General features: G+C 66.5%; 2 protein-coding genes and 1 long non-coding RNA gene across 10 annotated transcripts; 1 reads left to right on the top strand and 2 right to left on the bottom strand.

The window, feature by feature from the left end:
- Positions 1–220: 220 nt before the first annotated feature.
- Positions 221–7667, bottom strand: MEX3D (mex-3 RNA binding family member D). Its single transcript, XM_077860863.1, has 2 exons — positions 7124–7667; positions 221–2397 (listed from the first exon to the last, which is right to left on the bottom strand). The coding sequence occupies exons 1-2, from the start codon at positions 7665–7667 to the stop codon at positions 1001–1003; spliced, it is 1941 nt and encodes a 646-aa protein (XP_077716989.1). The 3' UTR covers positions 221–1000.
- A 646-nt stretch (positions 7668–8313) lies between these two features.
- LOC144290968 (uncharacterized) lies at positions 8314–13519 on the top strand. Its single transcript, XR_013358442.1, has 3 exons — positions 8314–8849; positions 11636–11989; positions 13172–13519. It is a non-coding gene; the product is annotated as an uncharacterized LOC144290968 (long non-coding RNA).
- Positions 11022–26984, bottom strand: MBD3 (methyl-CpG binding domain protein 3). 8 transcript variants are annotated; one of them, XM_077860694.1, is made up of 8 exons: positions 26832–26984; positions 22038–22197; positions 20579–20716; positions 19589–19679; positions 19040–19217; positions 17516–17740; positions 17070–17273; positions 15598–16909 (listed from the first exon to the last, which is right to left on the bottom strand). In XM_077860694.1, exons 1-7 carry the CDS (start codon positions 26843–26845, stop codon positions 17075–17077), a joined length of 1005 nt encoding a protein of 334 aa, XP_077716820.1. In that variant the 5' UTR covers positions 26846–26984; the 3' UTR covers positions 15598–16909; positions 17070–17074. The 8 variants fall into 8 exon arrangements, with proteins under 8 accessions (XP_077716825.1, XP_077716820.1, XP_077716817.1 ...); XM_077860691.1 differs by having other exon boundaries at positions 26736–26892; XM_077860693.1 differs by lacking the exon at positions 26832–26984 and adding an exon at positions 25871–26316.
- Between the last annotated feature and the right edge of the window lie 557 nt (positions 26985–27541).

The following is a 27541-nucleotide window of genomic DNA, read 5'->3' as shown; positions in this document are numbered from 1 at the left end:
CCCCTGTGCTTGGCCGTCGGCTGGGAGGGTCAGGGGGCCCAAGCCCCAGGAAAACGGGGGGCCTGGCTGCACCACCTCCCCTCCGGACCGAACACCCTCATCCTCAGTCCGAATCCCTCCTTCTGGAAGCCTAGGGGGCGCGGGGACTGGATCCGAGCTCCCCTCCCCTGATCCTCCCCCTCCCACGCCCACCCACCCCACACCACGCCAAGGGCTCACATGTAGTAAAAAGACTTTATTAAGAAGGCTTTGAAGTCAAAAAATAAAACTCTTGATACAATTTTCTGAACCCTTAAGTCAGCTCAGCAAATATATAATCAGTAATTTAGCTGTGTAAGATTAAAGGTCCGTTACTTTATTTAAAATAAAATATATTTTAGTTCTTAAAATTTATTTCATAAAGTACATATTTCCCTATAAATTCCCTACATATACACAAGAGGTAAAAAGTAAAAGTTTAAAAAAAACACAATTTAAAAAAATTTAAAAACTGACAACAGAAACCACAGCAGAAGGGGATTAATAATTAAAAACAAAAAGTTAGAAATTTCTGGTTGGGCCCCCCCTGCCCCCCACCCCACCCCCTCCAGCCTGTCCCCCGCGGACGTACAAAAGGGCAACCGGTGGACCCCAAGAGGGCTCCTCGGGGGGATTCGCAGAGGCTGCGGCGGTGTCCGGAGCCAGCACTGTCAAGTCAGAAATCCGAGTCCCAAAGGACTAGCGAGAGTTGTAAAAATCATATATATATGTGTGTGTGTGTATATATATATATCTTTTTTTTTTTTCCTTAAAAAGATCACCCTGGGGGGCGGGGAGTCTTAAATAAAAAGTGCAAGCAGACCTTTTCTCTCTGGTTTATTTTAACCTGTCGACTCAATACTGTTTATTTGTTAGGAACTGAGATGCCGTCGGGCAGCCGTCTCCACGCCTGGGGCCGAGTTAAAGCTCGTCTGTGAAGGCTGGCCCCGCGCCCCGGCCCCCCGGCCCCCCCGGCCCCCCGCTAGGAAAAGATATGAATGGCCTGGGTGGCGGGCGTGCGGCAGGCCGGGCACTCGGGCTCGCTCTTGCCGCAGATGCGGACGGCGCAGTCCATGCAGAAGAGGTTGTGGCCGCAGGGCACCAGCGCGGCCATCGCCTCGCCCTCGGCGCACACCACGCACTCGCGTGCCAGGGCCGGGCCGGGGGCGGCCGGGGGCGGCGCGGCCGACGACGAGGACGAGGACGACGACGAGGACGAGGACGCGGCCGGCGGGGGCTTGCGGCCGCCCTCGGAGGCCCCGGGGTCCAGGGGGGCGCACGGCGGGGCGGCCGCCGAGAAGCCGGCGCCGGGGAAGGAGGCCAGGGCGCTCTGCGCGGGCCGCCAGGCCAGGGCGCCCACCGGGTCGGGGGGGCCGGCGCGGCGGGCCAGCGGCAGCTCCAGGGCCAGGCCGCCGGGCTCGGGCAGCGTGGGCGAGTGGCGCGGCGAGCCGGTCCCGCTGCTGCGCCGGGCGCCCGGGGCGGGTGGCGCGGGGGCCCCGTTGACCGCCGAGCAGCCGCCGAAGGCCGGCAGCGGCGCCGCGCGCTCGAACGGGGCCCAGATGGTGGCGGCGGCGGGCACGGTGAGGTCCAGCGCCAGGAAGTCGAAGCCGAAGTCACAGTCCTCGGGGGCAGGCGGCCCCGCTGGGGCCCCCGGGCCGTCGCCGCCGAACGTGAAGCCCCCGTTGCCCGAGCCGCCGCCTCCGTAGGGACTGGTGGGGCCGGCCTCGGGCACTGGCGGCCCCCCGCGGCCCCCCGCGTAGAAGGCCTCGGGGCCCCCGGGAGCCCCCAGGGCCGGGTCCCCGCGGAGGCTGGCAGTGGGCGCGGGGGGCCTCCGCCCAGGGTTGGGGGCCTTGGCCCAGAGGCCGGCGGCCGTCCCGAGCAGGTCCAGGCAGACGTCGGTGCCGTTGGCATGGAAGTCACTGTCGGGGCCCGCGTCAGTGAAGGCGCCCGTGCGCAGTGTGATGTGCGCCTCGATCTCCTCACGCGCCCGGTCCACGTTCTCGGGCATGCCCGTCACGGCGAACACCGGCTCCTTGTCGCGCCCCGGCGTCACGATGTACGTGTGTGTCCGCTGCTGGATGCGCTTGATGGTGGCGCCCTTGGGCCCCACCACCAGCCCCACCACGCGGTAGGGCACGCGCACCTGGATGGTGGTCTGGCCCGGCAGGTTGGGCGGACCCTGCGCGGTGCCGGGCAGCCCGCCGGCCTTGCTGCGCGTGGCGCGGATCACGGAGAAGTGCTCGGCGGCGGACAGGATCTCACGCTTGGCCATCTCCACGTCCTCCTTGCGGCCGGTCACGATGAAGACTGGCTCCTCCCCACGCACGGGCGTCTTGATGTATGTGTTTGTCTTAGCACGCAGAGCCTTGATCTTGCACCCTGGAGGAGGCAGGGGGAAACACTGTGAGGACGGGGACCCTCCCCAGGACAGCCCTTCCCGGGGGGCAGCTGCAGGGCCAGCCGGCGAGGGGGGCTGGGAGCCCCCACCGCTCTGCGCACCCACCCGGGGCTGTATCCTCAGACACACATCTCCCCGTGTCCCCTCTGGTCCCAGGCTTGACGTGTGGCACGTTTGCAAGGAGGACCCCTTGTGGGTTAAACAGTGTCTCCCAAAATTCATGTCCACTGGGTCCTTGTGAACAGGACCTTACTGGGACACACCCTACAGGTGTAATTAGGGAACACGCAGTGGGGTGGCCCTGAAGCCACGACAGGTGTCCCTTAGAAGAGGAAGGACATGAAGACATGGAGAAGACAGACCACCCTGTGAGCAAGGAGCCACCGGCAGCCCAGGGACACGGATGGTCTGCAGAGCCCTCGACAGCACCCCCCGCGCAGCGGTGGGGCAGCCCGGTCGGACTACAGCATCCACCTAGGATTCTCTCCTGACCAGCGGGCCTCCCCAGCCCACAGGGGCCCGGGCCCCATGCACCCTGCACAGGGCACCTCCGACGGCCCAGGCGGCCACAGCCCATGCAGGCAGCAGGGGGATCTGCACGGCGGGCAAGACGCAGGGTGTTCGGTGGGGGCGCCTGCAGGTGTCTCTTACCACCACCCCAGGGCCTTTTGTGCCACCATGAGTCGGGGCCCAGGAGTCCAGCAGAACCCCTCCCGAGGCCGGAGGCACACGAGGCCACCGCGGCGAGAGGCTGGCACCGAGACAACAGCGCAGCTGACGTCTCCCAAGGAGAACACACAGTCAGGGGCGGCCAGGGGGCAGCCTCACCCAGAGCCCGGGCACAGCCCCCCCATCCCCTCTCCCGGGTCCTGGGCCACTGGCCCCCATGGCCTCACTGGCATCTCCCCTGCCCCAGCCTCAGGGCCCCCTGCACAACCTTTGCCATCTCCAAGCGTCCATCAGGTCACTGCCCAGCGCCCCCTCCTCCAGGAAGCCCACAGGGACTACAGCAGGGCCCCAGCACACATCCCTCAGCTGCTCCCGTTGGACCCTCCCAGCTCCCCGAGGCTGGCGGGCCGTGAGGGTCAGTGCGCTGGAGGACGCTGGCCTCCCGGAGGCCGGTCCCGTGCTCTGCTTCCTCGCCAGGAAAAGGGCCCAGACCCTGCAGCCCGAGCAGGTGCCTGCTGCCACGAGGCTCCCAGCCAGGGGATCACAACCCCACGTGAGGAGTCCCAGGCCCCCCGGGGGCGGGCAGGCGGGGCCAGGCCACAGGGCACAGGGGAACCCGCCCTGAGGGCGCCCTGGCACAGCCGGAGGGCAGCCCTGTTCGCGGTCCCGGAGCCCCAGATGGAGCCCGCGGGGCCGAGGGGATACGTTCGCTGGGCGCACTCGGCGGGACACCCACGGTGCCGAGCCCCACCCGTGCCACAGCCCTAAGAGGTGGCACCTGGAGAGAGTGGTGGGACACGGCTCTGTGGAGTAGGGGCTACAGGTGACGGCGGGGCCAGGCCCCTAAAGGGCGTGGGGGGCTGCTTGCCGGCCGAGGCCAATTCCTGGGCCACCAGGACGCCGACTCGAGCAGGTGTCCCCCAGGAGCCGGGTGACCACCCAGCAACGCCCACCTCCCTCACACGGGGGTGGCGGGTCCCCACACAGAACCTGGGCCCGCTGCTCGCATGCCCTCATTCTGGGGTCCCGACCCCCGTATGCTGGGCGCTCGGGAACTCAGGCGCTGCCCCCAGGGACCCCACAGTCACCACAGGCTTCGCTGATCAACCAGCACTGGAAGTCGTGAGGGGACAAGCCTCACCCTTGGAAGGACGTGGGTCAGGGGAGGGCTCCTGGCTCAGCGAAGGGTGGGCGGAGCCCTGGAAGCAGGACGGGGCTGGGACAGACCTCGGGATGCCCCTGCCCAACCTGGTGGGGTGCTGTCCCCAGAGCAGGCCCAGGCAGGCTGGGCCGCATCACGGCAGGGTGGCTCTGCGGGGGCAGCGGGCTCATCCCTCTCACAGGCTCGGAGACCCCCTCCGATGCGGCGCCCAACACAGGGAACCCCTTTCTTTCTGGGCCCCACCACCAGCCGCCAGGACGAGCAGCCAAGGCCTGCAGGGGTGGGGTCAGCGGGGGAGAGCGGTGAGCAAAGCAGGCGTCCCCGAGCTGAGGGGGGCCAGGCTGAGCCCCGGCCCTGGCCACAGCAGCAGACAGAGGGGCTCGGGGCACGGCCGCCCTTCACCCACTCAGCAGGCAGGGGGCCCCCAGGGACGCCCAGCGGGGGTGCACGCTGATGGGAGCCAAGGTCACACGCGGGGCAAGCGGGCACCAGCCTCCCAGGTGACATTTGCTGACTCCCTTTGGAGTCTCCCTTCTCTTGTCTGTAAAAGGGGGCCGTCACCCCCACCCTGCAGCTTCGGAGGGCACAAGTCCTCTCCGGGGCCACGTCCGTTCCCTCAGACAGAGCCAGGGCACTAAGGTTCGAATCACAGCCCTGCTGACCCAGCTTCGGCCCCTCCCGTGACCAGAAGCTACAGAGCGTCCTCTCGGGGGGGATCTGGAGGCTCAGCGAGGCGGGGCAGGCCGAGGCTCCCACGCGGGGCACCTCTGGGCCACCCAGCCTCAGGGAGGAGGGCACTCTCGGGGGTGGTAACCACCTGCCCCGTCCCCGGGGGCTGCGCAGACCTGCTGTGGGATGGAAAAAACAGCTCAGAGAACAGCAGGTAAAGTGTCTGGGAAAGGGGAGACCACAGGTCGGGGACTCTGGCCCCCTCCAGGGGATGGAGCGGCCCGCACCTGGGGTTGGGCAGGAGGCGGCGTTCCGAGCAGCTGTGGCCCCGCACTGGTGGAGGGACAGGCTGGAACCCCCCAAGGTGGAGAGTGGATGGGTGACGGCGGGGGTCAGGATCAGGGCACAGAAGGTCCCAGAGGTGCTCCTGGAACTCCCTGTCCTGGCACCCTCCCCGGGACCCTGCACCCCACCTCGTACCAGCCGCTGCTGGGATTAGAACCCTCTTACTTGAGAATCCTCACAAAGCACCGGAGGGGGTGCTGTCCCCCCCAACCTGTCACAGAGAGGAGATCTCCCCTGCCCGGGGTCACAGGGCCAGCCCAGTCCGCACCCCCGGAGCTGGCCTTGCTGTCTGTCTGCCAGCAGCAAGACCCCAGGCCGGCACCCGATAAACAGGTGGTGAAAGGCACACCCCGCAGGTCGGGGCGCCCCAAGTGTGCTCCTGCACAACCAAAGGCACGGGTTCGGACGTCCTCGGCTCGACTGCCGCCACCACTGGGGTGGACTCAGCCTCTCTGGAGGGCCCTCCCGGGGTTCCAGAACACACACACTCGCAGGGAACACGCCCTCGTGCTCCGCGCCCCAGCAGCCTGTGGATCAGCCTTGTGACTTTGGGCAACAGCCCCCAGGCCGGTTCCCGCGTCTGTCGTCCCCCCCACCCCCACCGTGCCACTGGCTAATGGACGGTCAGCACGTGGCAGTGGGCCTGTCACACGTCCTGGAGCAGATAAGAGAGACTGGGGCAGGGGGTGGATGGGGCGGTCGGGCCTGGAGTCCTGCTCATGGGAGGCAGCCGACAGGGCCCAGGGAACCACCTGTCCCCCGGCACTGCTCCCAACTCCTGGTCCCTCAGCCCAGCACCACACCTGCTCCTCCTGCTGCCAGATGTGGGGAGGGCCCGTGATTGGCTGCACCTTCACCCAAAGCCCCAGGACTCACTGGCCAACCACCCCTCCCACCCAGAACTCCGAGAGGCCAGTGCCCGGAGCATCCCTGTGGTCCTCTGACCCCCGGCGGCAGGAGTGACAAGCCACCTTGCAATTCAAGACCCCCCACCGGGTCTCCAGCTCCTGTTACTGAGCCCGAAGGCCAGCGCCAGCCGAGCCCAGCCCGAAGGCCAGCCCGAGAGTCCTGCAGCTCCACCTCAAGCCCCGCCCAGTCCCCACCCCAGGTTCTAGAACCTGGCCAGCGAGCAGGGAGTGGTGAACAGAAAGGTGCGGGCAGGAGGCAGGGGAAAGTGGGGCTGGGGCCGCCGGCTGAAAGGGGGGATGGGCGTGTGTCCGGGGGAGCTCTGCCCACCACCCTCCTGCCCGCCCGCCCCGCAGCTCCGGCTCCAGGGCCAATGAGCGGCGGCCGGCCTGATGTCACCCTGCAAATCTCAGGCTGGCTCTCTAACAAAGAGAACAATGGGGCGGCCACAGGGACCGTCTGACAATGCTGCTGCCGGGACCCCCGGCCCGGCCCGCGGCCCGGTGCCCCCAGGGCAGGCCCCGGAGCCCGGCCCTCAGCAGGCTCGTGCAGCCGGTCCTCCAGCGCGGCCCCAACTCCGAGCGGGGTGGGGATCCTCGGCCCGCGCCCCCCGCCCCCGCCAGCAGGGCCTGCAAGTGGGGACGAGCGCCCTCGGTGTAGCAAACTTCGCCGCCGCCCCCGCAGCCCCCGCAGCCCCGCAGCCCCGCCCTGGGTGCCGGGCGCCCACCCCCGGTGTCGGGTGCCCCCGGGTGTCGGGGCCCGCGGGCGGCGGCGGCGCAGACAAAGGCCGCGGGGGGCGCGGGGGCGCCCAACTTTCTGGCGCGGCCCGCGCGGGACAAAGGCGCTCGGCGGCCCCGAGGCCGGGCGGGGAGCGCGGGCCGCGGGCCGCGGGGTCCGGGCGGGGCGGGGCGGGGCGGGGCGGGCTCCGGGGGCGGCGCCCGGCCGCGGCCACTCACCCTGGCGGCCCACGATCTCGGCGACGTGCTCGGAGCTGGGCACGGGCACGCACTCGGTCATGTTCACGCTCTTCTTGCGGCTGCCGATCGCGCTCATCTGCTCGGCCAGCAGGCCCGGCGCGCCCAGGGCCGCGGGGTGGGGCGCGAAGCCGGCGAACACGTCGGGCGGCGGCCGGGAGGGGGGCGGCGGCGGCGGCGGCGGCGGGCTCCCGCCCGGGTCCAGCAGCGCCAGCGGGCCGGGAGCCGCGGCCTCGGGCCCCGCGGGCGCCGCCGGCTCGCGGCCGTCGGGGGGCGCGGGCTCCGCCGCCCCGTCCGCGCCGCCCGCGCCGTCCCCGCCGCCCGCGCCCTCGTCGTCCGCGCCGCCCGCGCCGCCCGCGCCGCGCAGCCCCAGCCCCAGCCCCGAGAGCTGCTCCAGCGCCAGGCGCAGCGCGGCGGGGCGGGCGGCGGGCGCGGCCTCCTCGGGGCCCGCGGGCGGCGGCGGCGGCGGGGGGCGCGGGCTGGGGTCGCCGCCGCCGCCGTCGGGCTGGCCGGTGGAGCCGGGCATGGCGGCGCTAGCGCTCGGGCCCGCGCCCCCGCCTCTCGCCCGCCGGCCGCCCGCGCCGCCGCCGCCGCCGCCCGCGCCGCCGCGCTCCGCCTCTGAGAGCTGGGCCGCCGGCCGCCGGCATCCAGCGGCGGGGCGGGCGGCGGGGCGGGCGGCGGGGGGCTGCTCGGGCCGCGGGCGGCGGCGGCGGCGGCGGCGGCGGCGGCGGCGCGACTCCTCTCGCTGCTCGGCGGCGGGCTCGGCGGCGGCGGCGGCGGCGGCGGCGGCGCGGACGCTGCTTCCCTCCCGCGCGCCGCCCGCCGCCCTCCTCCGCGCCCCGCCCCGCCCCGTGACGCGCGCGCGGCCAACAATGGGGCGCCGGCAGGGCGCAGGCGCGCGGGGCGGGGCGCGGTCACGTGGCGGGCGGGGCGGGGCGGCCCAGGTAGGAGCCCGCGGGCCCCGCCCCCGCCCGCCCCCGCCCGCCCCGGCGCCCCCCCCCGCGGCCCGCACGCCCTGACCCGGGGCGCCCGCGGGGGGCGGCGGGGCCCGAGCGGCGGCCACGTGGGCGGCGGCGCTTCCCGGGGCCCCCGCGGCCCCTGCACGACCCGCGGGCTGCGAGCATCCGCCCGAGCCCCAGCGACCCCGGCCGGGGACCTGCCCTGCCGTCGAGCTGGGCCGGAGGTGGCAGCGGGAGCGGCCGGCAGCCCCCCCGCCCCCGCCCCCGCCCCCGCCCACCGCCTCCCTCACCCCGGGTCGCCGCCACCCCCAGACTTCCCGACAGGTGCCTCCGAGGAGGGCCCCTCCCGCCCTAAGTTGTCCTTCCTGGCCGCCCACGCCGCCTCCAGCCCGAGGGCCCCCCTCGGGGTCCCGCGCTTCTCTCTTGTGCCCCTGAACACGCATGAGTGTGAATTACTTCGCCAGAACTGTGTCTACACCCATCCCCGTGGGCCAAGCTCCCGGAGGACCTGGAGGCACCCAGGAAGCGCCAAGCGCTGGGCTGGCCTGCCGGCTCCGGCTCCTTGTCCCCCGGCCACAGGCCTTGTCCCCATCTGGCCCACACTGTCCACTGGTGCCCCAGGCCCAGCAGGACGCGTCCAGGCCACAGGCCCCCTCCCCACCAGCACTGCCCCTGTAGCCATCTCTGGGGACCAGGTCTTGGCCCGAGCTGACACACCTTCCTGGCCCCCACCCAGCGCAGAGGAGCAGGTGGGTGGCCCTTCTGCTGAGCTGGAGGAGGGGGAGGGTAGGACAGAAGGGGGTGGGAGGGGCTGGGGAGACATCGGAAAGAGACCACAGGAGAAAGTGTGGCAGTGACAGATGCAGAACAGACTGGCGTGCATACCTGACCCAGGATGCACTCTTGGGGGTTATGCACCCACATTTATGTTCCTTAAGGCAAGCCGCAGGGCTGCGGCTGTGTACACGGCTCGTGAGGGCCGCGCCAGCGGATTCAGGGCCACCCCGCTCCCCTGTGGCCTCGCCTTCACTAATGACACCTGCAGGCACCATGTGTCCAAGTGGCCATTGCAATCCCAGTGGAGAGGTCTCCAGACGACAGGGTGCAGGGTGGCTCATGCCCTCTCCCCTGCCTCTCTACTTCCCAGTTTCTGCTCTGGGCCAGAGACACATGTCCCCCTGGGGGGGCTTGGGAGGGCACACATGTCTACTGATGGGGGAGAAACAACCGAGTGGCGTGGGGGAACCTGCCCCCAGCTCCTGGCCGCCGCCTGGAGACACCAGGGTATCTGGGGGCCGTGGGGACTCTGCTCACACCGCAGGCATCCAGCCAACCGGAAGGTGACGGAGGACAGGCAATGACAGGGCTTGGGAGGTAGCACAATAGCGGGTCTTTAACTTCAGCAGGAAGTTGGAAGATTCCCGTTGAGGAAATCTAGAAAGTCAGGCAAGATGAGTGGGACCTGGGAGAAGAGGGAGAAACCAGAGGAACAGTCCGTGGGTCCCAGAGACGCGGCGGAATCGGAGGCAAGTTGTCCGAGCAATGACAGGAGGGGGCAGTCGGACCCCACAGCTTGTCCTGGGAGGACGTGCGAGCGGCCAGGGCCCCATAAAGGCCCCCTAAGGGCTTCCGGGCCACATTCCAGAGGGTCAGGAAAGGAAGGCCTAGGATCCAGGGGAAAGCCATGGCTGACGCCAAGGTCTGCGTCCAGTGGGACGAAGAATCAGGACGGTGCAGGCCGGCGAGGTCCTCACCAGCCAGCTTGGCGTCCCGCAGGACGCACCCCAGCAAAACCCAGGGGGCCGTGAGTGACACAGGTGCAGCCCTGGGAAGGGGCGCGAGGGAGCGGGCTGGGCTGCGTGCAGGGGGGCTGTGGGGCTCACCGGCGGGAGCAAAGACTACCGGCAGCTTCAGAAGGACGCTGTTGTGCGAGCCGATGAGTCAGAAGAGGGGGACCCGGGGCTCCGGGGTCTTCACGTCCACACAGTCGGGCTGTGCGAGTGCTGACCTGGTGGGTGTTTGTGTGAGTGGACAGGAAGGGCCCCGAGCCGGCGCCCTTTAGACGTCCGTTCAGGGGCGCCTGGGGGGCTGAGTCGGTGATCCCGGGGTCCTGCCGCTCCCCCCGGCTCATGCTCTCGCTCGCTCTCTGTCAAATAAAATCTTCAAGGATAAAAAACCCCTCCTGTTCGACGTGCAAGCCGCAGCCCTGCACGCGGCGTGCACGCTGGACAGTGTAGGAGACAGGAGGTGGCACCTGCGTGGAGCGAGGGGTGGGCCGTGGGAGGCGGGGCGAGCCGGGCGCCGGTCTGCGGGGGGTGTCCTGGGCCCCCAGCCTGTCCGCCAGCCTCCCCAGCGCTGCCACAGCCTCGGCTCCGTGACCCCCGCAGCCACCAGCGCCTCCCGCCTTCCTGCTCTTTCCTGTGCTCTGAGCGGATGACCACAGACCCAATGGCTTCGAGCACCAGTGTGTTGTGCCGAGGGCCCAGAAGTCCTAGGTCAAGGTGTGGAGGGCCGTGGGCTCCCCAAAGGCTCCAGGGAGGGTCCTCCCTGCCTCTCCAGCCCTGCGCGGCTGGCTGTCCTCAGAGCCCCTGGCTGTGGACGCGTCACCCCAATCTGTCCCCCAAATCAGGCGGCTTCTCCATGTGCGTTTGTGTGTACATGGCTCGTGAGGGCCGCAGCAGTGGATTCAGGGCCACCCCACTCCCCCGTGGCCTCACCTTCACTAATGACACCTGCAGGCACCCTGTGTCCAAGTAAGATCCCACCCACAGATTTAGCGGTTGGGACAAGGAGAGCCTTTTTGGGAGACACAGGGCAGCGCACAGTACCTCCCCAGGCAGGACACCTGGAGTGTCTTCAGGGAGATGCCCCGGGTGCCCGTCCCCGGGTCGAGGCCGCTTACCCCTCGTGCCAGCCCACGGGTAGGGTCAGGGCGCATGGCCGTTATGGTGCTCCTGCAGCTCCGGCTGCGTCGGGATCCCACGGGAGCGCAGGGGCGGCGCTGGGAGGTGGCCTGGGCCCCCAGTGGCCTCCGTGACACCGGTGCCGGCGCTTGGGCTTCACTGGTCAGCACTTCAGACCCTTCCACGATAAGAAAAAATACATTTTCATTAAAGATTTTATTTATTCCTTTTTTAAAAAAGATTTTATTTATTCACGATAGAGAGAGAGAGAGGGGCAGAGACACAGGCAGAGGAAGAAGCAGACTCCCTGCGGGGAGCCCAATGCGGGACTCGATCCCGGAGCTCCAGGATCCCACCCTGGGCCAAAGGCAGGCGCTAAACCGCTGAGCCACCCAGGGATCCCCAAAGATTTTATTTATTCCTGAGAGAGGCAGAGACACAGGCAGAGGGAGAAGCAGACTCCCTGCGGGGAGCCCCATGTGGGACTCGATCCCGGGACCCTGGGGTCACGCCATGAGCCGAAGGCAGACGCTGAACCGCAGAGCCACCCAGGTGTCCCCCAAAATATATGTTTTTAGGTTTTAAGAACTGTAAAGTCAGCTTTACCTTCTCTCTACTTTTACCGACTCAAGCCATCACGACGTAAGGGAACCCCGGAAGGACTCCTCACCAGCACCCCCCTCTGGAGCTGCCTGGCGCTGGCGACAAAGCCCCGGGGAGGCAGGGTGCCAGGACAGCACGCCCAGCGGCTCCCCCAGCCTGCACCAGGGAACTGAGAACCATCTTCAGTGTTCACGGCAGCCGGGAGGGACACACGGCCCAAGTGTCCATCCGCGGGTGAGCGGGTACACACAGCGTGTCCCCTGCACACGGGCACATCCCTGGGCCACATAAGCAGGAGCGCGGCACCCCCCCCCACCGCCCCGGGGATGGACCCGAAGCCCACGACGCTCAGGGACGGAACCAGAGACAGGAGGCCCCACGGGGTGAGAGTCCACGTGTGTGACACGTCCAGGACGGGCTCGTCGACACACGGGGAGGGGGCTCGGGGCTGGGGAGGGGGAGCAAGAAGGATAAAAAGCGCGAAGGAAAATGTCAAAAGGAAGCAGCAAAACCCACCCCCAGAGGGTCGGCTCTGGGGGTTTTAGTGCTATTTGACCTCTTTGTTTTGAACTATGTGCTTTTTTTTTCAAACAGCTCCAGCTCCTTGGGGCGGCGGGGGGGGGGGCGGGGGGGGCGGGGGGGATGCCCAGTGACAGGGAGCGGGGCGCCCTGGGGGTGGCAGGGGTGCCCTCCTCCTCCAACGGCATGTTTGAAAGAGTAAGAAGTCGAGGGGAAAAATTGCCCGAGAACATAAGCCACAAAGCTCCCTTGCGGGGACCCGTCCTCTTTTCAGCCTTGTCGCTCCGGAGGGTGTGGCGTGGGGCGGACTCCCCTTCTGAGAACGAGGGGGGGGGGAGGGGGGGCGTTGTTAGAGACATCATTTACACGCAAGGACACGTGCCTTTCCCCCGCCCCAGGTTTTTATTTGAAATCTGGTTAGTTCACATCCAGTGTGACCGCAGTTGCAGAAAACGCAGCTGCTTTGCGGGTCACACTGATTGGTCAGCTCTGCTGGCCCGGGGGCGGGGTACCAGGGCGGCCTCTTGTGCCCCTGGCTGTGGGCCCCGCGGACCCCTTGTCTCTTCTGGAGCTTCGCCCAGACGACTTGCCCTGTGCTGTCTCTTGTGGCAGGTTTCTTGAACCCAGCCCAAGTTGATTTGTCTTTTTTCCCCTTTTTTTTAAAAAAGAGATTCCCAGCCAGCAGTTGTGCGTCTGCGCTGCAGGCCGCCTGCTGCCCCCCCACGGCCGTGTGGGGACCCTCAGCCTCCTTCCTGACTGGCTGGGGTCGCTGCACACGCTTCAGGTCCCCTGACACTCTGAAATCTCCTTTTGCTTGTAAAATTGAGATGTGGTTTATGGCGCATCGACGTTTGCCCTTTCAGACAGTTCAGCGGTTTTTAGTAAATTCAACAATCCGTGTAGTCATCACGACTGGGGATGTCAGGACACTGTCATTATCCGAACAAGAAACCCCATCCCCGCTGGCTGCACCTGCACCCCCTAACCCTGGCACCCGCGAACCCGATTTCTGTCCCTGTGGATTTGCCTCTCCTGACCTTTCACAGAAGTGGAGTCGCACACTCTGGCTTCCCAGGGAAACGGAGGCAGAGGGATCCAGGGAGAGATCTCCACAGGGAGCCGAGGGGACCGGACGCCCACGGCCTCCGTCACGAGCTGGGGCCCGGGAGGGCCTGTGTGGGATCCAGGCCGCGGCCACAGGCCCGGAGGGGCAGGAGCGGACGGTCGGCTGGGTCAGGGGCAGAGAAGCTCGTTCGGCCCCAGCTGGGTGGACTGAGGCCCGGTCGACGGGACGTGTCTTCGCTGCATCTGCCGGATAAATGCTCACCTCTCCCGACACCTCCTCGGGCACACCCGGAACTCATGCTTACCAGCTGGGGGGGTGGGGGGGGCAGCCTGGCAAGTCGACAGAACATTAACATCACGTTTGAGGAAAAAAAAAATCACAGCCGCCTCCTGTGTCTGGGTCCCCCCGGGTGTCGTGGGCTCAGGGTCCGACCCGGGGCAGCTGCTCGCAGCCGAGTGTCCTGTGTGGACACGTGTGATAGAGCCTGGGGTTATTTCCACGTTTCGAGCGCCTTGGGTCTTGAGCAAGCCTTAGCTGATCCTACGGACAGCGTCTCAGCGGCCTCTCCCCAGCAAAGGCTCGGAGCCCCTGTTCTAGAATGGTACTGGGCCGCGGAGCCTTCGGGCGACGGAATGTTCTCCATGTGCTGTGGCTCAAGAGCCACCAGCCAGGTGTGCAGGGAATGGGGGGGTTTAGTTAGTTGTAACCAATCAAACTGAACCAGCCGTGTGTGGCTGGGGGCCGTCCCGTTGGACTGTTCTAGAAGCTGAGCAAGCTGGTCCCTCTGCCCTGGCCCGGCCGGCCAGGTTTTGACCAGCAAACTCCCAATTTATTTTGCTGTGTTGCCACCTCAGGTCACCTGTAGGGCCCCTTCCTCCTCGACCTACGTGGATCCCGAGTTCGATCAGTTCCCCAGCTTGTGTAGCAACTGCTCACGCTCACTCCCCTTGAGTGGGCAGCACGGGAGGCCGGGGGGCGTGGGGGGCCGCGGGGGGCCTGGAGGTAACAGAGATGCTCAAGGCTGAGGCTGCGGGGCCAGGCCACGGCGGCTGCGTGCTGCCAGGAAACACGAGGAACCTTCGGGGTAATGGCCACGGAGTCCCCTACAGACATCCCCGTCCTGGTCCCGGGAGCTGGGACGTGTCACCTCCTGCAGCAGAGGGACCTGGTCAAGGCCCTGGGTCCCCGGGGGGCCTCCCAGAGATGGGCAGACCCCACGCTGCTGGCAGTGAGGACGGAGGAGGGGCCGCGAGCCCCAGAAAGCAGTGGGGGGGCAGGAGCAGGTCTCCTTGGGCCCCGGGGAACATGGGGGGTGACCAGCCCCGTGTGGTTTTCCACAGCCAAGTTGGTGGTGACCCGTGCAGTGGCCCCGGGAGGCTCGCACAGGTGAGGCACCCTAGGATGGTCAGCGGAGCGGGGTGCAACATGGCTCCGAAAGCCTGCCTCAGGGTGGGGGCGGCTGGGCACCGGGTGGAGACGCGGGGTGGTTCTCTGTGTGGACAGCCCTGAGCTGATGGCTCCGGAATCGAGGGGCCCGGCAGGTGGCGGGGGGAGATGTTGGAGCAGCACCTGCCAGGTGACCAAGCTGCGCGGAACCCCTCCTCTGCCCTTGCCACCAGGGATCTCTGGGGAGGAGAGAATTTGGGGGACCCACAACCTTGGAAAGGTGGCCTCAGCTCAGGGTCAGGATGAGCTCTCGGGTGGGGAGGGCCCTGCTGTGGGGCTGGGGGCATCGGACCCTCACACCAGCCCACTGCCCTGGTCCACGGCACGGACGGACCCTTGGGCTGGGACCCTAACAGCATCCTAGCATCTGAGGTCCTGAGGTCCATGGCCCCCCAAGGGCTCTCTGGGCCTGCAGTCGGGGAGACCGGAGTTCTCAGCCAGTGGGGCACCCCTCCCGTGGCTCCCGAGCCTGTTCCCCTTCTGGGAGCTGGGTCCCCCAGGTGGGGCTGGTGCCTGTGGGGTGACCGTGTGCGACGGGGGAGTCGGGGAGTGCAGGGCGCTCCAGGCAGCAGGCCAGGGCCCTGGGCACCCACCTGCCTCAACCCCAGGTGGGCGGACCCTCTGCTGCTTGCGGATGCAGGGCAGGCGGTGGTGGAGCAGGGGGCAGCAGGGGTGAGATCCCGCCAGCGCCCCCACTGCAGACTCCAGATGGACCCTCGTCAGTCTTCGGAGCCAACGTGGGTGTGTCCGGCGCAGAGCCCGCTGGGTCCAGTCGGGGCAGCAGGTGGCCCTGGGGGCGCTGAGGGCACTTCTGGAAACCTTGGCCAGACTGGCTCTTTCCGCTGAGGAGCTGGGACCCGGAGCCCGCCCTCCCGGTCCCCTGGAGCCACACAGGGCCGGGCAGGGGCCCCCGACACAGAGGCTCGGGTCCTCGGGAGGAAGCAAGGCTGCAGACCACACTCACCGAGATGGCTTTATTCAACGGTCACCCGCAGGACGGGGTGCCTCCCGGGCCCCGCGGTCCCGCCCGCTGAGCAGGGCTCCGGGCCTCAGGCCCACGCAGGGGCCAGCCCCAGGCACAGCTCCCTCAGCGGGTGCAGCCTGCGTGAGAGGCAGGACGACATCAGCCTTGGGGGTGGCTCCCGAGGAGCTGTGCTTTGACTGGACCAGCGGGATGCTGCCGGCCGGCCGGGGCCGGCGTCCTGGGGCGCAGGGGCTCCGCCATCTGCCCACCCTCCGGGCCGGCCAGGGTGACGGCCACACGAGGCAGCAACCCGGGTCCTGCCTGACGGTCTCAGGCTGTGGGTCGGGGCCGCGCGGGGACAGGGTGGCTGCCCCGCCCAAGGCACTCGGGGCTGGAGGGCGCGGGACGAAGGAACTCCACGCGGACTCCGTGCCCAGGGCTCCCAGGGGCCGTGGCTCCGGGCACCGGGAATCGCCGGGCCGCACAACACACCCCAGGCCGGGGGCTCCGAGGAGCCGCGGCCCCAGCGCCAGCTCTGGCCCCAAGCGAGGGGCGTCACTGTCCCTGCGACACGGGGGGAGGGGGACGCAGATGGCGGCCGCCGGCGCAGCTGCCTTGGAGCCCCGCCGGGCGAGTCAGCCGCAAGTTCTCTGTCCTGGGGGCTGGCTGCCCCTCAGGCAGGGCTGGGCGCGTGGGGACGGCGAGGTTTCCCAGCACGGAGGCCAGAACTGGCGTCCACGTGCAGCACACACAAAGGCTAAGCAGTCATGCGGACGTCCAGCCTCACTGGCGTCACGGCTTTATTGAAGGATGCCTGGTGTGTGCCGCTCGGAGCCACGACGGCTTCGCCCGCTGGGGGCACGCAGGGGAGCCAGCCTGCACCTGGAGGGCTCCTGTGTCGACCCTGGAATATCGTCCCGCAGCTTGACTGTCCCAGAAAAAGCTCCTCCAGCCCCTGGGGGACCTCACAGGCCGCCTGGGGGCAGCTGTCCTGTATGAGGCGGCCGTGGGGACGAGGCCGGTCCCGAGTCTAGTGTGGAGTGATGGCTCCGAGGACGGCCTCCTGCAGGCGGGGCCCGGGGGCGACTGGCACTTCCGGACCCAGGCCGTTCAGAGAAGAGCAAACGTGGGGGCCCATCAGGCAGGGGCTGTCCTCCAGCCGTGCCTCCGTGGACCTGGGGGAGGGGACACGCCTGGGAAGGCCTAGGAGGGGCCGCCATCCTCCTGGGCTGGGCCACAGAGCCTGGTCCAAGTGTGGCAAAGCTGGAGTTGGCAGTGGCTCCCCGCAGGCAGGGCTCCCCGGGGCCTCTGGGAAGACAGGGAGAGGGCGCCATCAGTGCCCCGACGGGGAGACCAGCACAGCCGCCACCCTGCGTGGCGCAGGCCCCAGGACCCTGGACATGTCCCTCATCCCCACGGTCACCGTCCAAGCGCCAGCTGCGGCCTGAAACCACCAGCCAGCCAGCACCTGCTCTAAACATGCTCCATCTCCTGGTCCTGGTCGGGCTCGTCCTCGTCCTCGTCCTCGTCGTCCTCATCATCCTCGTCCGCACCGGTCTTGTCCAGCGGCGCCTCACCGTCCCGGGCCAGCTCCTCCACATGGGCCAGCATGTCGGCCATCAGGGCCTCCTCCAGCCGCTTGCGCACCTGCTGTACCAGCTCCTCCTGCTTCCTGGGGACACACGGGCTGCGCTGGCCAGAGCTCGTCCACGCGGTCCCCGCCTCCAGGACAGCAGGTGCCAGGACAGGAGGGACGGTCCTCCGCCCTAGCTGGTGGCCCTCTGGCTCAGGGTCTGGGTCCTACGCTCCACCTCTGCCAGCGGATCCCAGACCCACATCCCTGGCTCCCTCTGCTGCTGCCCCTCCCAGTGCTCCCTGCGGGCACCGATTCAATTAGCCCCCGCCCGGGCGCACCCGTCGGCTCTCCTGGGCCTCCTGGGCCCAGCGCACAGATGCATGTGAATCCGTCGGTTGAGCAGAGTTTGCAAAGAGAAAGTAGACAACGGGACGCCTGAGGGTCTCAGCGGTGACCCTGGGTCCCAGGATCGAGTCCCACATTGGGCTCCCTGCATGGAGCCGGCTGCTCCCTCCGCCTGGGTCTCTGCCTCTCTGTGTGTGTCTCTCATGAGTAAGTAAAATCTTAGAAAAAAAAATGGGACAATGGCTTGCTGGGTGACAGGACCCTGCAGATGGAGCAGCTTTCTCAGGGGTTGCCCTCTGCTCTGGCCGCCTAGAAAGCGGTCAGCCTAGGCTGAGACCCTCAGCTTTCCGCCCTGCGGCCGAGACCCTGCCTGAAGGTGAACCAGCACCTGCGTCTGTCCCGGGGTCTGGGCAAACGCTGGCTGCAGACTCTGTGACCCCCCGGCCCCAGACTCCGCACCCCCGTGCTGTGCTGCCACACTGCGAGCCACCCGTCTCCTCTCCAGACAGGACCAGATCCCCTACCTAACCCATGACACGAGCTTCTCCTTTCTGTGGCTTTTCCTATTTTTAGAAGTTCTGCTTGGTTTTAAAAATCCGTCTAGTCTTTCCAGATGGTTGTGTTCTTTCCTTATACTTTGCATCTCCTGGAGACGAGCTCCTCCGTGAGGCTCTGGGCTATTCCGGGTCTTCACCGCACAGAGCGTGGGGCTCCCATGTTGTACCGACCTGGCTTCCACACCCCGGTGCCCAGACGGGAAGCCCACCCGCCTCCGCCCCGGGTAAGCCCCTCCCAGCCACGGCTGCTGTGGTTCCAGCCCCAAGTCTGTGTAGTGGCCACAGAGCCCCTAACTGTCCTGACCTCAGCTGTGCGCTTATGCTTTAGCCCCAGAGGACGTGTGTTCCACTTTCCGGTGCTTCTAAATGCTCCTTGCCCTGCTGTCAGCTTGAACTAGCTCCTCACCAGGACGCCCTTCCAGATGGTTCTGGCAGATGGACGCCTCCTGCCCCAAGCCCACCTGCACCTAGACACTGGCTCGTCGGGGAAGCCCCTGAGGCCCCCAGCCGCAGGGTCCAGCCTAAACCTGCACTGGCATTCAGGGAATGGGGCGTGTCTGGTGCCACCCCTCACTCACCCCGTGCTCCCCGCTCCACATACCACTCTCTGCAGCCCCCTGGCAGGCACCTGGAAGGCCTCATGTGCCTGAGGACGGGCAGGCCACACTGCAAGCCTGTCCACACCGGTGAGGAGCCACTTTCTCTTCCTAAGAACATTCCTGAAGAGCAAGGGTGATTCCCGTTCCCTCTGCAGGTAGCCCCTGGCCTGCCCTCAATTCCAGACACACTGGCAGGCTCCTGCCGGTGCTTTTCAAAACTGCCCTCGCTGGGGCTACGTCGGCGGCTAACCCCGGAGAGCGTCAGTAGAGAAATGTGATTGCGGGGAGACCGGGGAGTGGGGGGGTGGGAAGCATGCTGGCCACGGGCAGGGCTGGCGTGGGGGCATGTGCGGGCCAATACCTGATGTCCTCGTCGGTCACCATGAAGGCCTTGCAGAGGGGCTGGGCCGTGTTGAGCCACACCCCCGGGTTCTTCTCCACGGCGGCCGACAGCTGCCCCGTGATGGGCATGGTGCTGGTGTGCAGGGCGCTGGCGATGGCCGACAGCAGGGTCTCATCTGTGCAGCCAGGTCCCACGCCTACCAGGGCGGGCAGGGTGGTCACCACCTGGCACCTGAGGCCCTTCTTCCTTAGCCTGGGATCTTGTTCCCAAACCCCCCACTACAGGCACTCAGGCCCGCTCGTGAGAAACGCAGAAGCTGCGCCTCTCAGGGACGGTGTGGTTGCATACGGCGCGGGAGCAAAACCACACACGCCAGGTCTCCTCAGGACACCCCGTGCCACACCTGTGGCCCCCCCTGTGCTCCCAGATACCTGTCCTTCCCCGCTGCCCAGCCCGGCCCCAGCAGGGCCGCGGCGCTCGGCCCGTGGCGTGGTATTTAGGGTTGCTCCCCGTGCTGCAGAGGCCACCGGGTCCCCTGCGCCTGGCCCCCTCCTACCCCAGGGTTACCTTGCAGGCCTTTGGGGAGGTCCATGGTCTTCACGAGCTCCTCAGCGATGTCGAAGGCATTCAGGCCACTCAGCTTCTTCTCCCAGAAAAGCTGCCACCAGACACACAGATGGGGCTGACGGACGTGCCTCCACAACAGGCAGCCCTGGCCAGGCCCGCCAATAGCTGGGCCCATGCACGCGTGGACAGCAGTGTCAGCACGACCTCTGCCCCGACGTGCCTGAGCTACTTGCTTGGGAATGAGGGTTCTGTGGGACCCAGCGGGATTTCCGCCCAGGCCTGTCCTCCCAGCTCAGAGCCACGCGAGCCAGGATGTGAGCCCTGCCGTCGGTGCTGACAGTCTATGGTTCCCAAAACATGACGCAATCCCACGCAGGCAAAGCGCCCTTTGCTCTGAAACTTGAGGAGTCCACCGTCCTCCCACGAGGACGAGCTCGAGGCCCCCAGAGGTCCCAGCAGGCAAAGGGACCTGGTCAGCACCGTCAACAGGCACCACCTGTGCAGGCAAGGGGCCCAGCGCCTCTAGGGGTGCAAGGAGCTCCGCCCGTGGACGGCACCACAGGACTTGGGGACAGGGTGTGAAGAGGCACGGTCCGAAGCACGGGGACAGATGCTCAGGTCTGAGTGGTTACTAGAGGACTATGACCCAAATGCCACCGAGGGGAGTGGAAATGACAAGGGGCCTCCCTGTGAGCGGCTCCCACAGCCTCCTGCCCCCGCCAGCACCTGCACACCAGCTATCTGCTGGGCGTTTGTAAATATGCACAAAGGTACAGATAATCCTTGGATTTTAAGCAGCAGCTTACAAATCACCATGTGCGTGACCTTACAGAACCATGCCCCACAAAACCACAAGCTCTCCCCCAAACAGTGGCGAGAGGAAGCGTGTGGTGAGCGGGGCCAGGGTGGGGGCTTCCACTGCCGCAGAGCCAAGCCCCCACCGCCCCCCTGCCCGCCAAGACCTTGTGGGGGGGGTGCACATGGGCTCACCTGCCGAGGCTGCTCCACAGCCTTCTGGGGGTCACTCTTCACCTTGTTGCTGGGGTGGTTGGTGATCTTGGTCACCGGCTGCTTGAAGATGGATGCCGTCTGTCTGACGGGGAGGGCCGTGTTCAGGTCGGGCTTGCCCTGCAGAGACATACAAGCTGGCACTGCAGCCCCAGAGGCCTCCGTGGGCTCTCCCACGCAGCTGACAAGACCCCTCCCCTCTGAGCTTTGGGGAAAAGATCGCTGTCTGTTGGTCACAGCGTACCTGGAGGCACCCCGGCTCTGGGGCCACAGTGGGGTCCTGGACCACACCTGCCCTGTGCCTGCCTCCTGCTCCTTGCTCTCCATGGAGCACAGTCCAGACAGTGCCCTGGCTGGTGCTGTCCTGCAGCCAGGACCAAAGTCCCCTGGATGCACATCCATCAGACTGGTAGACAGTGTCACCAGGCACCCCCATGTGGCCCATCGGCTGTGGGAGACGTGCTGCTTTCTCTGTCATTTTTAAAGAGTTTATTTATTCATGAGAGACACACAGAGAGAGGCAGAGACACAGGCAGAGGGAGAAGCAGGCTCCCTGCGGGGACCCCGATGCGGGACTCGATCCCGGGACCCCGGGGTCACTGCCTGAGCCACAGCTCCATCGCTGAGCCTCCGGGTGTTCCATAAGTGCTGCTTTCCAGCCCCTGCAGGGACGCCAGCTGTGCCAGGCTCGGGGAGAGTGCGACAGGCGCACACACCGGGCACAGCTGGGGGCCAGCTGCAGGGCCATGGCCTCTCTCAGGGACAAAGTGAAGAGGATTTTTCCCCCTCTTTCTACTCTTCTGTAACTTCCAAATGTCCTTCAAGAGACAGTTATAACTCTAACACCAGGACAAGTAACGTTAATTGTGGAAGCCTCGCTCTCTACCCCAAACTAGAGTTGCGGGTTTTTTCATCTTACAGTTTTTCTTAAAGATTTACTTATTGGGCAGCCCGGGTGGCTCAGCGGTTTAGTGCCACCTTCGGCCCAGGGCGTGATCCTGGAGATCCGGGATCGAGTCCCATGTCCGGCTCCTGCATGGAGCCTGCTTCTCCCTCTGCCTGTGTCTCTGCCTCTCTCGCTCTCTGTGTCTCTCATGAATAAATAAAATCTTAAAAAAAAAAAAAAATCTACTTATTTTAGAGAGAAAGCGCACAGCAGGGGGAGGGGCCGAGCAGCAGATCCCTCAGGGAGCACAGAGCCCGCCGTGGCGCTCGACCCCAGGACCAGGACCACGAGCTCAGGACAAGACCCGACTGCGGACGTTCACTGCCATCCAGCTGCCCCGTCAATGCCTGCGTTTTTGTTCTTAATGTAACCTCTATGCCCAACATGTGACTTGAACTCAGGGCCCCAAGATCGGGAACCACATGTTCCACCGACTGCGCCAGCCAGGCGGCCCCGAAGCGGGTCTGAGCAGTGAGCCCGAGGCCCGGAGCTTACCTTGACCTGGTTCGAGGAGTCATAGCGGACCCTCTGGCGGCTCCTGTTCATCTTGCTCATGAGCATCTTGCCCGTCCGGAAGTCGAAGGTACTCAGGTCCATGGAGCCCCCCAGGTACCGTGCCAGCTGGGGCTTGCTCCGGAACTTCTTCCCACTGGGGCTGCGGACGGAGAGGGGGTCAGCGGTGGGCAGGCGCGGCGTGCTGGGCCAACCCTTGCCCTCTCCCCAGTGCGGCCTCCCGACGGGGCCCCGGCAGACACCGGGGCTGAGAGCAGGGATGAGCTTTCAGAGTAAATGCCCTGACTACAGAAGGGTGGGGCCCAGCCCCGGGAGCCCTGGGAGCCCAGCTGACATCTCAGAATGTTCCAGAAACAGAATTAGGCTGTGTTCTTGAGAAAAGACCCCAGAATAGCAGGTTTTGAGGGAGAGCCCCTAACAACAGTCTCCTCGTGGGTGCCGTGTTGGGGACCAGGGTGTCCTGGGGTGGGGGCTGTAAAATCTCATGTTAAGATTCAGGGCTAAGACCCCAAATAGCTGCTCAGGTGTGACCTGTTGGGAAATCGGAAACCAGGTGTTCTGAAGACCTGGCTACGAAGCTCTGCTGTCCTGCTCACCTTGTGGACAGCACAGGCCGCCCACCTCTCTAGGAAACCAGTGATGCCAACCCACAGGGCTGCTGTGCCGAGTCAAGGAGGCTGTACTAGGAGGAACCAGCACAGGACCAGCAGGCATTAACCCGGAACACCAACTGCTGCAGCCACTGCGGACGACAGGCAGGTGGCTCCTCAGACTGAACAGCAACCCCACACTCGGGATCTACCTGAGAGAATGAACATGTTTGTGCAAAACATACAGCCGGGTGTTCAGAGCAGCGAGGCTCACAGAAGGTAGGAGGTAAAAACAGCCCCAAGTGTCCACTGGCGGGAGAGCAAATATACAGTGTGTCGCCCGCCCCCCCCCCCCCCCCCCGGACATGTCCCTTGGCTGTGAACAGGAGTGACACCCCCCACCCGCCCCGGGGACGTACCCCGAGGCCCCGACGCTCAGGGAGGGAACCGGACACAGCAGGCCCCACAGGGCGAGAGTCCATGTGTGCGACATGTCCAGGACGGCCTCGTCCATGGATGGGGAGGGGGCTCGAGGGTGACAGCTAATGGGGCCAGGGCTGCTTTTGGGGACATGGAATGTTTGGAGGTTGGCCCTGGTGACGGTTGTAGGGCTCTGTGATACAATAACCACTGACTCGTGCACTTTAGGAGGGTGAGCCGTGTGCCGTGGGGATCACGTCTCCATCAGGCTGTGACAAAGCACTTGTGGGGGGGCCTGGGGGGCCTGGCGCATTTCCGGACACGGCGCAGCTACCAACTCAGGTCACTCCGCTGCTGCCGGCTCTTCTGTCTGAGATGCTTGATTTTGTTGATCTCCCCTGAAAAACCTCTCAGACGAGCCTCTCACTCAAACAACGGCATGTCTGGTCCCCAAACCCCACTCGGGACAACAGAGGGCAGCGTGGAACCTGGTCCAGCCACAGTGAAACCCCCTCCTGCAGCGTCAGGACCCAAACAGCGGCGAGCCGCACTCAGCTCTGGATCCCCCCAACCCTGCGGGCAGGGCCAGGGTGAAGACAAGCAAGTCACGGGACCCAGTCACGGGACCCGGCGCCCCACACAGAGCCCGACCCCCACTCTGAGGCCACCAGGGACTCTGCGGGGCGATTCGCTCCCCCCCGGCCCCCGCTGCACTGGCTGGTGCGCACAGAGCCTTACGCACCGGGTCGGCGGGCAGGAGCCGGGGTCCAATACGACAGCAAAGAGGAAGGAGGACCCACAAAACTCGCCAGTGTCTCTTTGCCTCCACTCGCCACCCCGCACACACACTACACGAGGACAGGAACTAGAGCGGGTAAGTGGCTGTTTAGGACCGCGCCATGGGGTACGGGGCATTGACAGTTAAGGGTCTGGGGCGGTTTCGGGGTGAGGAAAGTATCCTAAAATTGACCGTGGAGGTGGCCACCCCTGCAAATATGCTAGAAACTATTGAACTGTACACTTGAAACGGATGAACTGTATTCAGTATGAATCCTAATCTCAATAAAAACTATTTTTTTTACAAAAGCAAGACAAAAAGTGAATTAGTAGATCCCAAGGGCTGTGGGGGGGGGCATTTGGGGGTGATGGAATGTTCTGGAACTAGAGGTGACCGCCACACGACTTTGTAGGACTGAAATCCACTCGACAGTACACTTGTAAAGGATGGACTGGACAGAACGTGGACTAGATCTCAAGCTTTGAAAACGGTCCTACAGATCCACAGCTCAGTATGGACACAGGACAACGTCCCTAAGATTTTATTGAAAACCACCGCTACCCTGGACACACGTATAGAAGTCAAAGAGCAAGACGGCCTCTCTGGGAGCAGGGCCTCACTGGGAGGGCACAGACCAGGAGCTCCAGGCATGGGGATGGGGGCTGTGGCTGGCATGTCGGGGGCTGGTTGTGGGGCTAGGAGCCACCACTTGGCCTCGAGCCTCAGGCCAGGATGTGGGTATAGGACTGAAACACAGCCTGGCTTCTAGTCTGTAGGGAGGGCTGCTGTGCCAGTCGCCAGGACCAGTAAGTGGGCACCGACAAGAACGAGGCCCGGAGCCCGCGATGCCCCAATGGGCCCCGACACTGAGTCCGTCCTGCTTCTCCTGAGCGTTTCCACTTCTGACATGAGATGTCCTGGGGGAGTCCTACTTTGTACCTGTCCAAACAGCAAGCCCCGAGGTCAGGGTACTAACTTCCCACAAACCCTCAACCTCCTGCCTGGACACACAATATCACGGTGAGATTATTTTCACAAAGAACACATGGCCGCAGCCTGATGATTCGGCCCCAGGTAACATTTGTGGGGTCACCTTGCAAAGAACACACTCCCTCCCCCACTCGCTGGAGAAGGAAACCAAGGCCCAAGTATTCCAAGGGACAAGGCTTGGACTGCAAACCAGGTCTGTTTGACCCAAAGCCCTCAAGCTCTACTTTCCTCTGCCTTAAGAGAATTAGGCAAATCCATCCATGCTCTTGCCCCGTTGCTGGTTCAGCAGGCGCTCCAGGAGGTGGAGACAGCAGAGATCCACATTCTAGACAACACCATGGGTTCCAGGTCACATTCCCCCAAACCTCCCACCCACTGGGAGGGCAGGTGACACCCTCCTGCCCGGTGGATCACCCAGGTCAGACCTGGGAGTGGTGTCGCTGATGTACACAGAGCCCACACGCACCACCTGCCCTCCCCGCTCCCCTCAGGCCCCACCTCTCAGTGGAGTCACGAGAAAGCTGGAATTCCATCTGTCCAGCCTCTTCCGAGCTTTCCCCCATTGCCAGACCCCCATACTCAGGTCTAGGGACTCAGAGGAAGGCCCCATTTGGCGGAGGCCCTGAGAGGCCCACGTAGAGATGGGGACAAGAGGCGGAACAACGTTCTCCAGGTGCTCTGGCCATGCTGCCCTTGGCTCGGCCTCCTGCGGCCTCTGCACGGGGTGCCCCTGCCAGGACAGCTCCCTTCAGCCCCACTGCCAGGGCCCAGCTCAGTGGCACCCTTTCAGAAAGGCCCTCCTTGACCTGCCCCAGCCTCAGTCCAGCACCCCATCACTGGCCCTCACAGACCCCTGTGCTTCTCTGTGAATGTCACCACCTGTAACTACAGGAGTCCCAGGGTCCCACTCCCAGCTCCACGGCCAGGACATGCGGCAGGTGCTGCAGAGGCAACTGTTCAGTTAACAAAGAACTAGAGCCAGAGAGACCCGCTTCAGCCTTACGCCTAGACACGTGTGGAAAACGAGGGCCTCGCACCTCCTCACTGACCCAGCGGGACAGAGCCGCGGGGATGCAGGCTTCATCGCAGCAGACAAGGGCAGTGCCCGCTCCCTCGGTGCCCCAGCAGGGCCGCTGCTCTTCGGGGAAGCCAGCCCCGCGCTGGTCCTGACAGCTGCCCTCCCTTCCCTGCTCACCGCCCTCCTGCAGCCAAGGCCCCTGAGCGACCCCAGTGCGGGGTGCACGCGCAGCACCCCAGTACCGGCCCGCGCCCAGCACGTGGCCGGGGCCCCCTTTACGGGGTCCAGCGACCTGAACGCGCCCCGGGATCGTGCAGCAAGGGGGAGGGAGCCACCAGAGCTGGCTCAGGAACAAAAGCATCTTCCAGCATTCAGAAAGAAAAGGGGAGGGAGGAGGAAGGCAGCAGGTGGCCGCCGGCCTGCCGCCCACGGCTTCTGCCTCCCCCAGCCCGCGGCGGCCCTCCTTCCAGCCCGGGGGCGCCGAGCCGGCCCTCCGCACACGCGGCCCCGCCGCCCCGCCCTCCGCGCCCCCGCCCCCGCCCCGGGCTGCGCGCGCCCGGCCGACCGAGGGACAGCCCAGCCCCCACCCCCGCCTCCCAGCGGCGTCTGGCCCGCGCCCGGCGCCCCTCGCCCCGCCAGCCCGGCCGCCGCGGCCGCCGAACAAAGGCCGCCGCCCGCCCCGCGCCGCTCGGCGCTCCACGCGGCCGCGGGGGGGAGGGGCACGCACGCGCACTCCCCGGGGCCGCCGCGCGCCGGCACGCACGCACGCACGCACGACGCACGCGCGGGGCCCAGGCCGCAGCCCGGGTCGAGGCGCCCAGGCCGCCGCAGAGGCCGCTGGGAGGCGCCCGTTGGGGCCCTGCCCGGCCGGCACGTTCATTCACCTATAGTAAAAGACATCCCTGTGGCCGGCCGACAGCCCCGACCTTCTGGGCACTTCTTCCCTCTCCCAGCCCTGCGGGAGCGCCGGGCACTCCCACCTCTTCCGCTCCATCGCGCCCGGCTCCTCGGCCCGCCGCCGCCGCCGCCGCCGCCGCCGCCCGGACCCCCGCTCGACGCCGCCGCCTCAGCTGCCTCCGTCGCCGCCGCCGCCGCCACTTGCCGCGGCTGTTCCGGCCCGCGGGCCCCCGCCCTCCGCCCCCAGCCGGGCACGCGCCGGCTTTGCCGCCCTCTGGGCCCCCTCCCCGCGCTCGCCAGCCCCCGCTCGGGGGGCCGCGCTCCGCCCACCCGCCCGCGCGCGCGGGGCCCCGTACTGCGCAGGCGCCGCGCGGGACCCGCCCCGTGGGCGCCAGCCCCGCCCCGCGGCGGCGGCTCCAATCAGCGCGGGGCTGGGGGGCGGGGCTGGAGTGGAGCACCGCCCCCTGCCCGCCCGCCCCGCGCCTGCGCACTGTGCTCCGCGAGCCGCCGGCCGCCGCACGGTCCCGAGGTGGCCGCCCGGTCCCGGGCCGTCGTCCGTCCCGCCGCGCGGCCACCCAGCCTGCAGGCGTTGTTGACCGCCGCCCTGCACGCCCCGGGGCCCTTCCGCGCCCCCGAGAGCCCGGCGGCTTCCCCTCAGCCCCTCCCCTCGCCGGCCCAGGGCAGGTGCTCGGGACTTGGGGTGATGGAGCCGAGGTCAGTGCCCGGAGACCGCGGAGCCTCCTGTCCGGGCGCCGGGGGACGCAGAGCGGCGGCCGTACCCCCGCGTCTCCCC

This window comes from Canis aureus, chromosome 19, assembly GCF_053574225.1.
Source record: "Canis aureus isolate CA01 chromosome 19, VMU_Caureus_v.1.0, whole genome shotgun sequence".
Taxonomy (NCBI): Eukaryota; Metazoa; Chordata; class Mammalia; order Carnivora; family Canidae; genus Canis; species Canis aureus.
The sequence above is the reverse complement of the archived record's forward strand: the minus strand, read 5'-3'. Positions and strand labels throughout refer to the sequence as shown.

Coding starts and splice junctions, on each gene's coding strand:
- MEX3D (XM_077860863.1), bottom strand. CDS start 7,667: ATGCCCGGCTCCACCGGCCAGCCCGACGGCGGCGGCGGCGACCCCAGC. Junction 2,398..7,123: donor CGAGATCGTGGGCCGCCAGG/GTGAGTGGCCGC, acceptor TGCCTCCTCCAG/GGTGCAAGATCAAGGCTCTG.
- MBD3 (XM_077860692.1), bottom strand. CDS start 26,845: ATGGAGCGGAAGAGGTGGGAGTGCCCGGCGCTCCCGCAGGGCTGGGAG. Junction 22,198..26,735: donor AGGGATGTCTTTTACTATAG/GTGAATGAACGT, acceptor CTCCGTCCGCAG/CCCCAGTGGGAAGAAGTTCC. Junction 20,717..22,037: donor ACTCCTCGAACCAGGTCAAG/GTAAGCTCCGGG, acceptor ATGTCTCTGCAG/GGCAAGCCCGACCTGAACAC.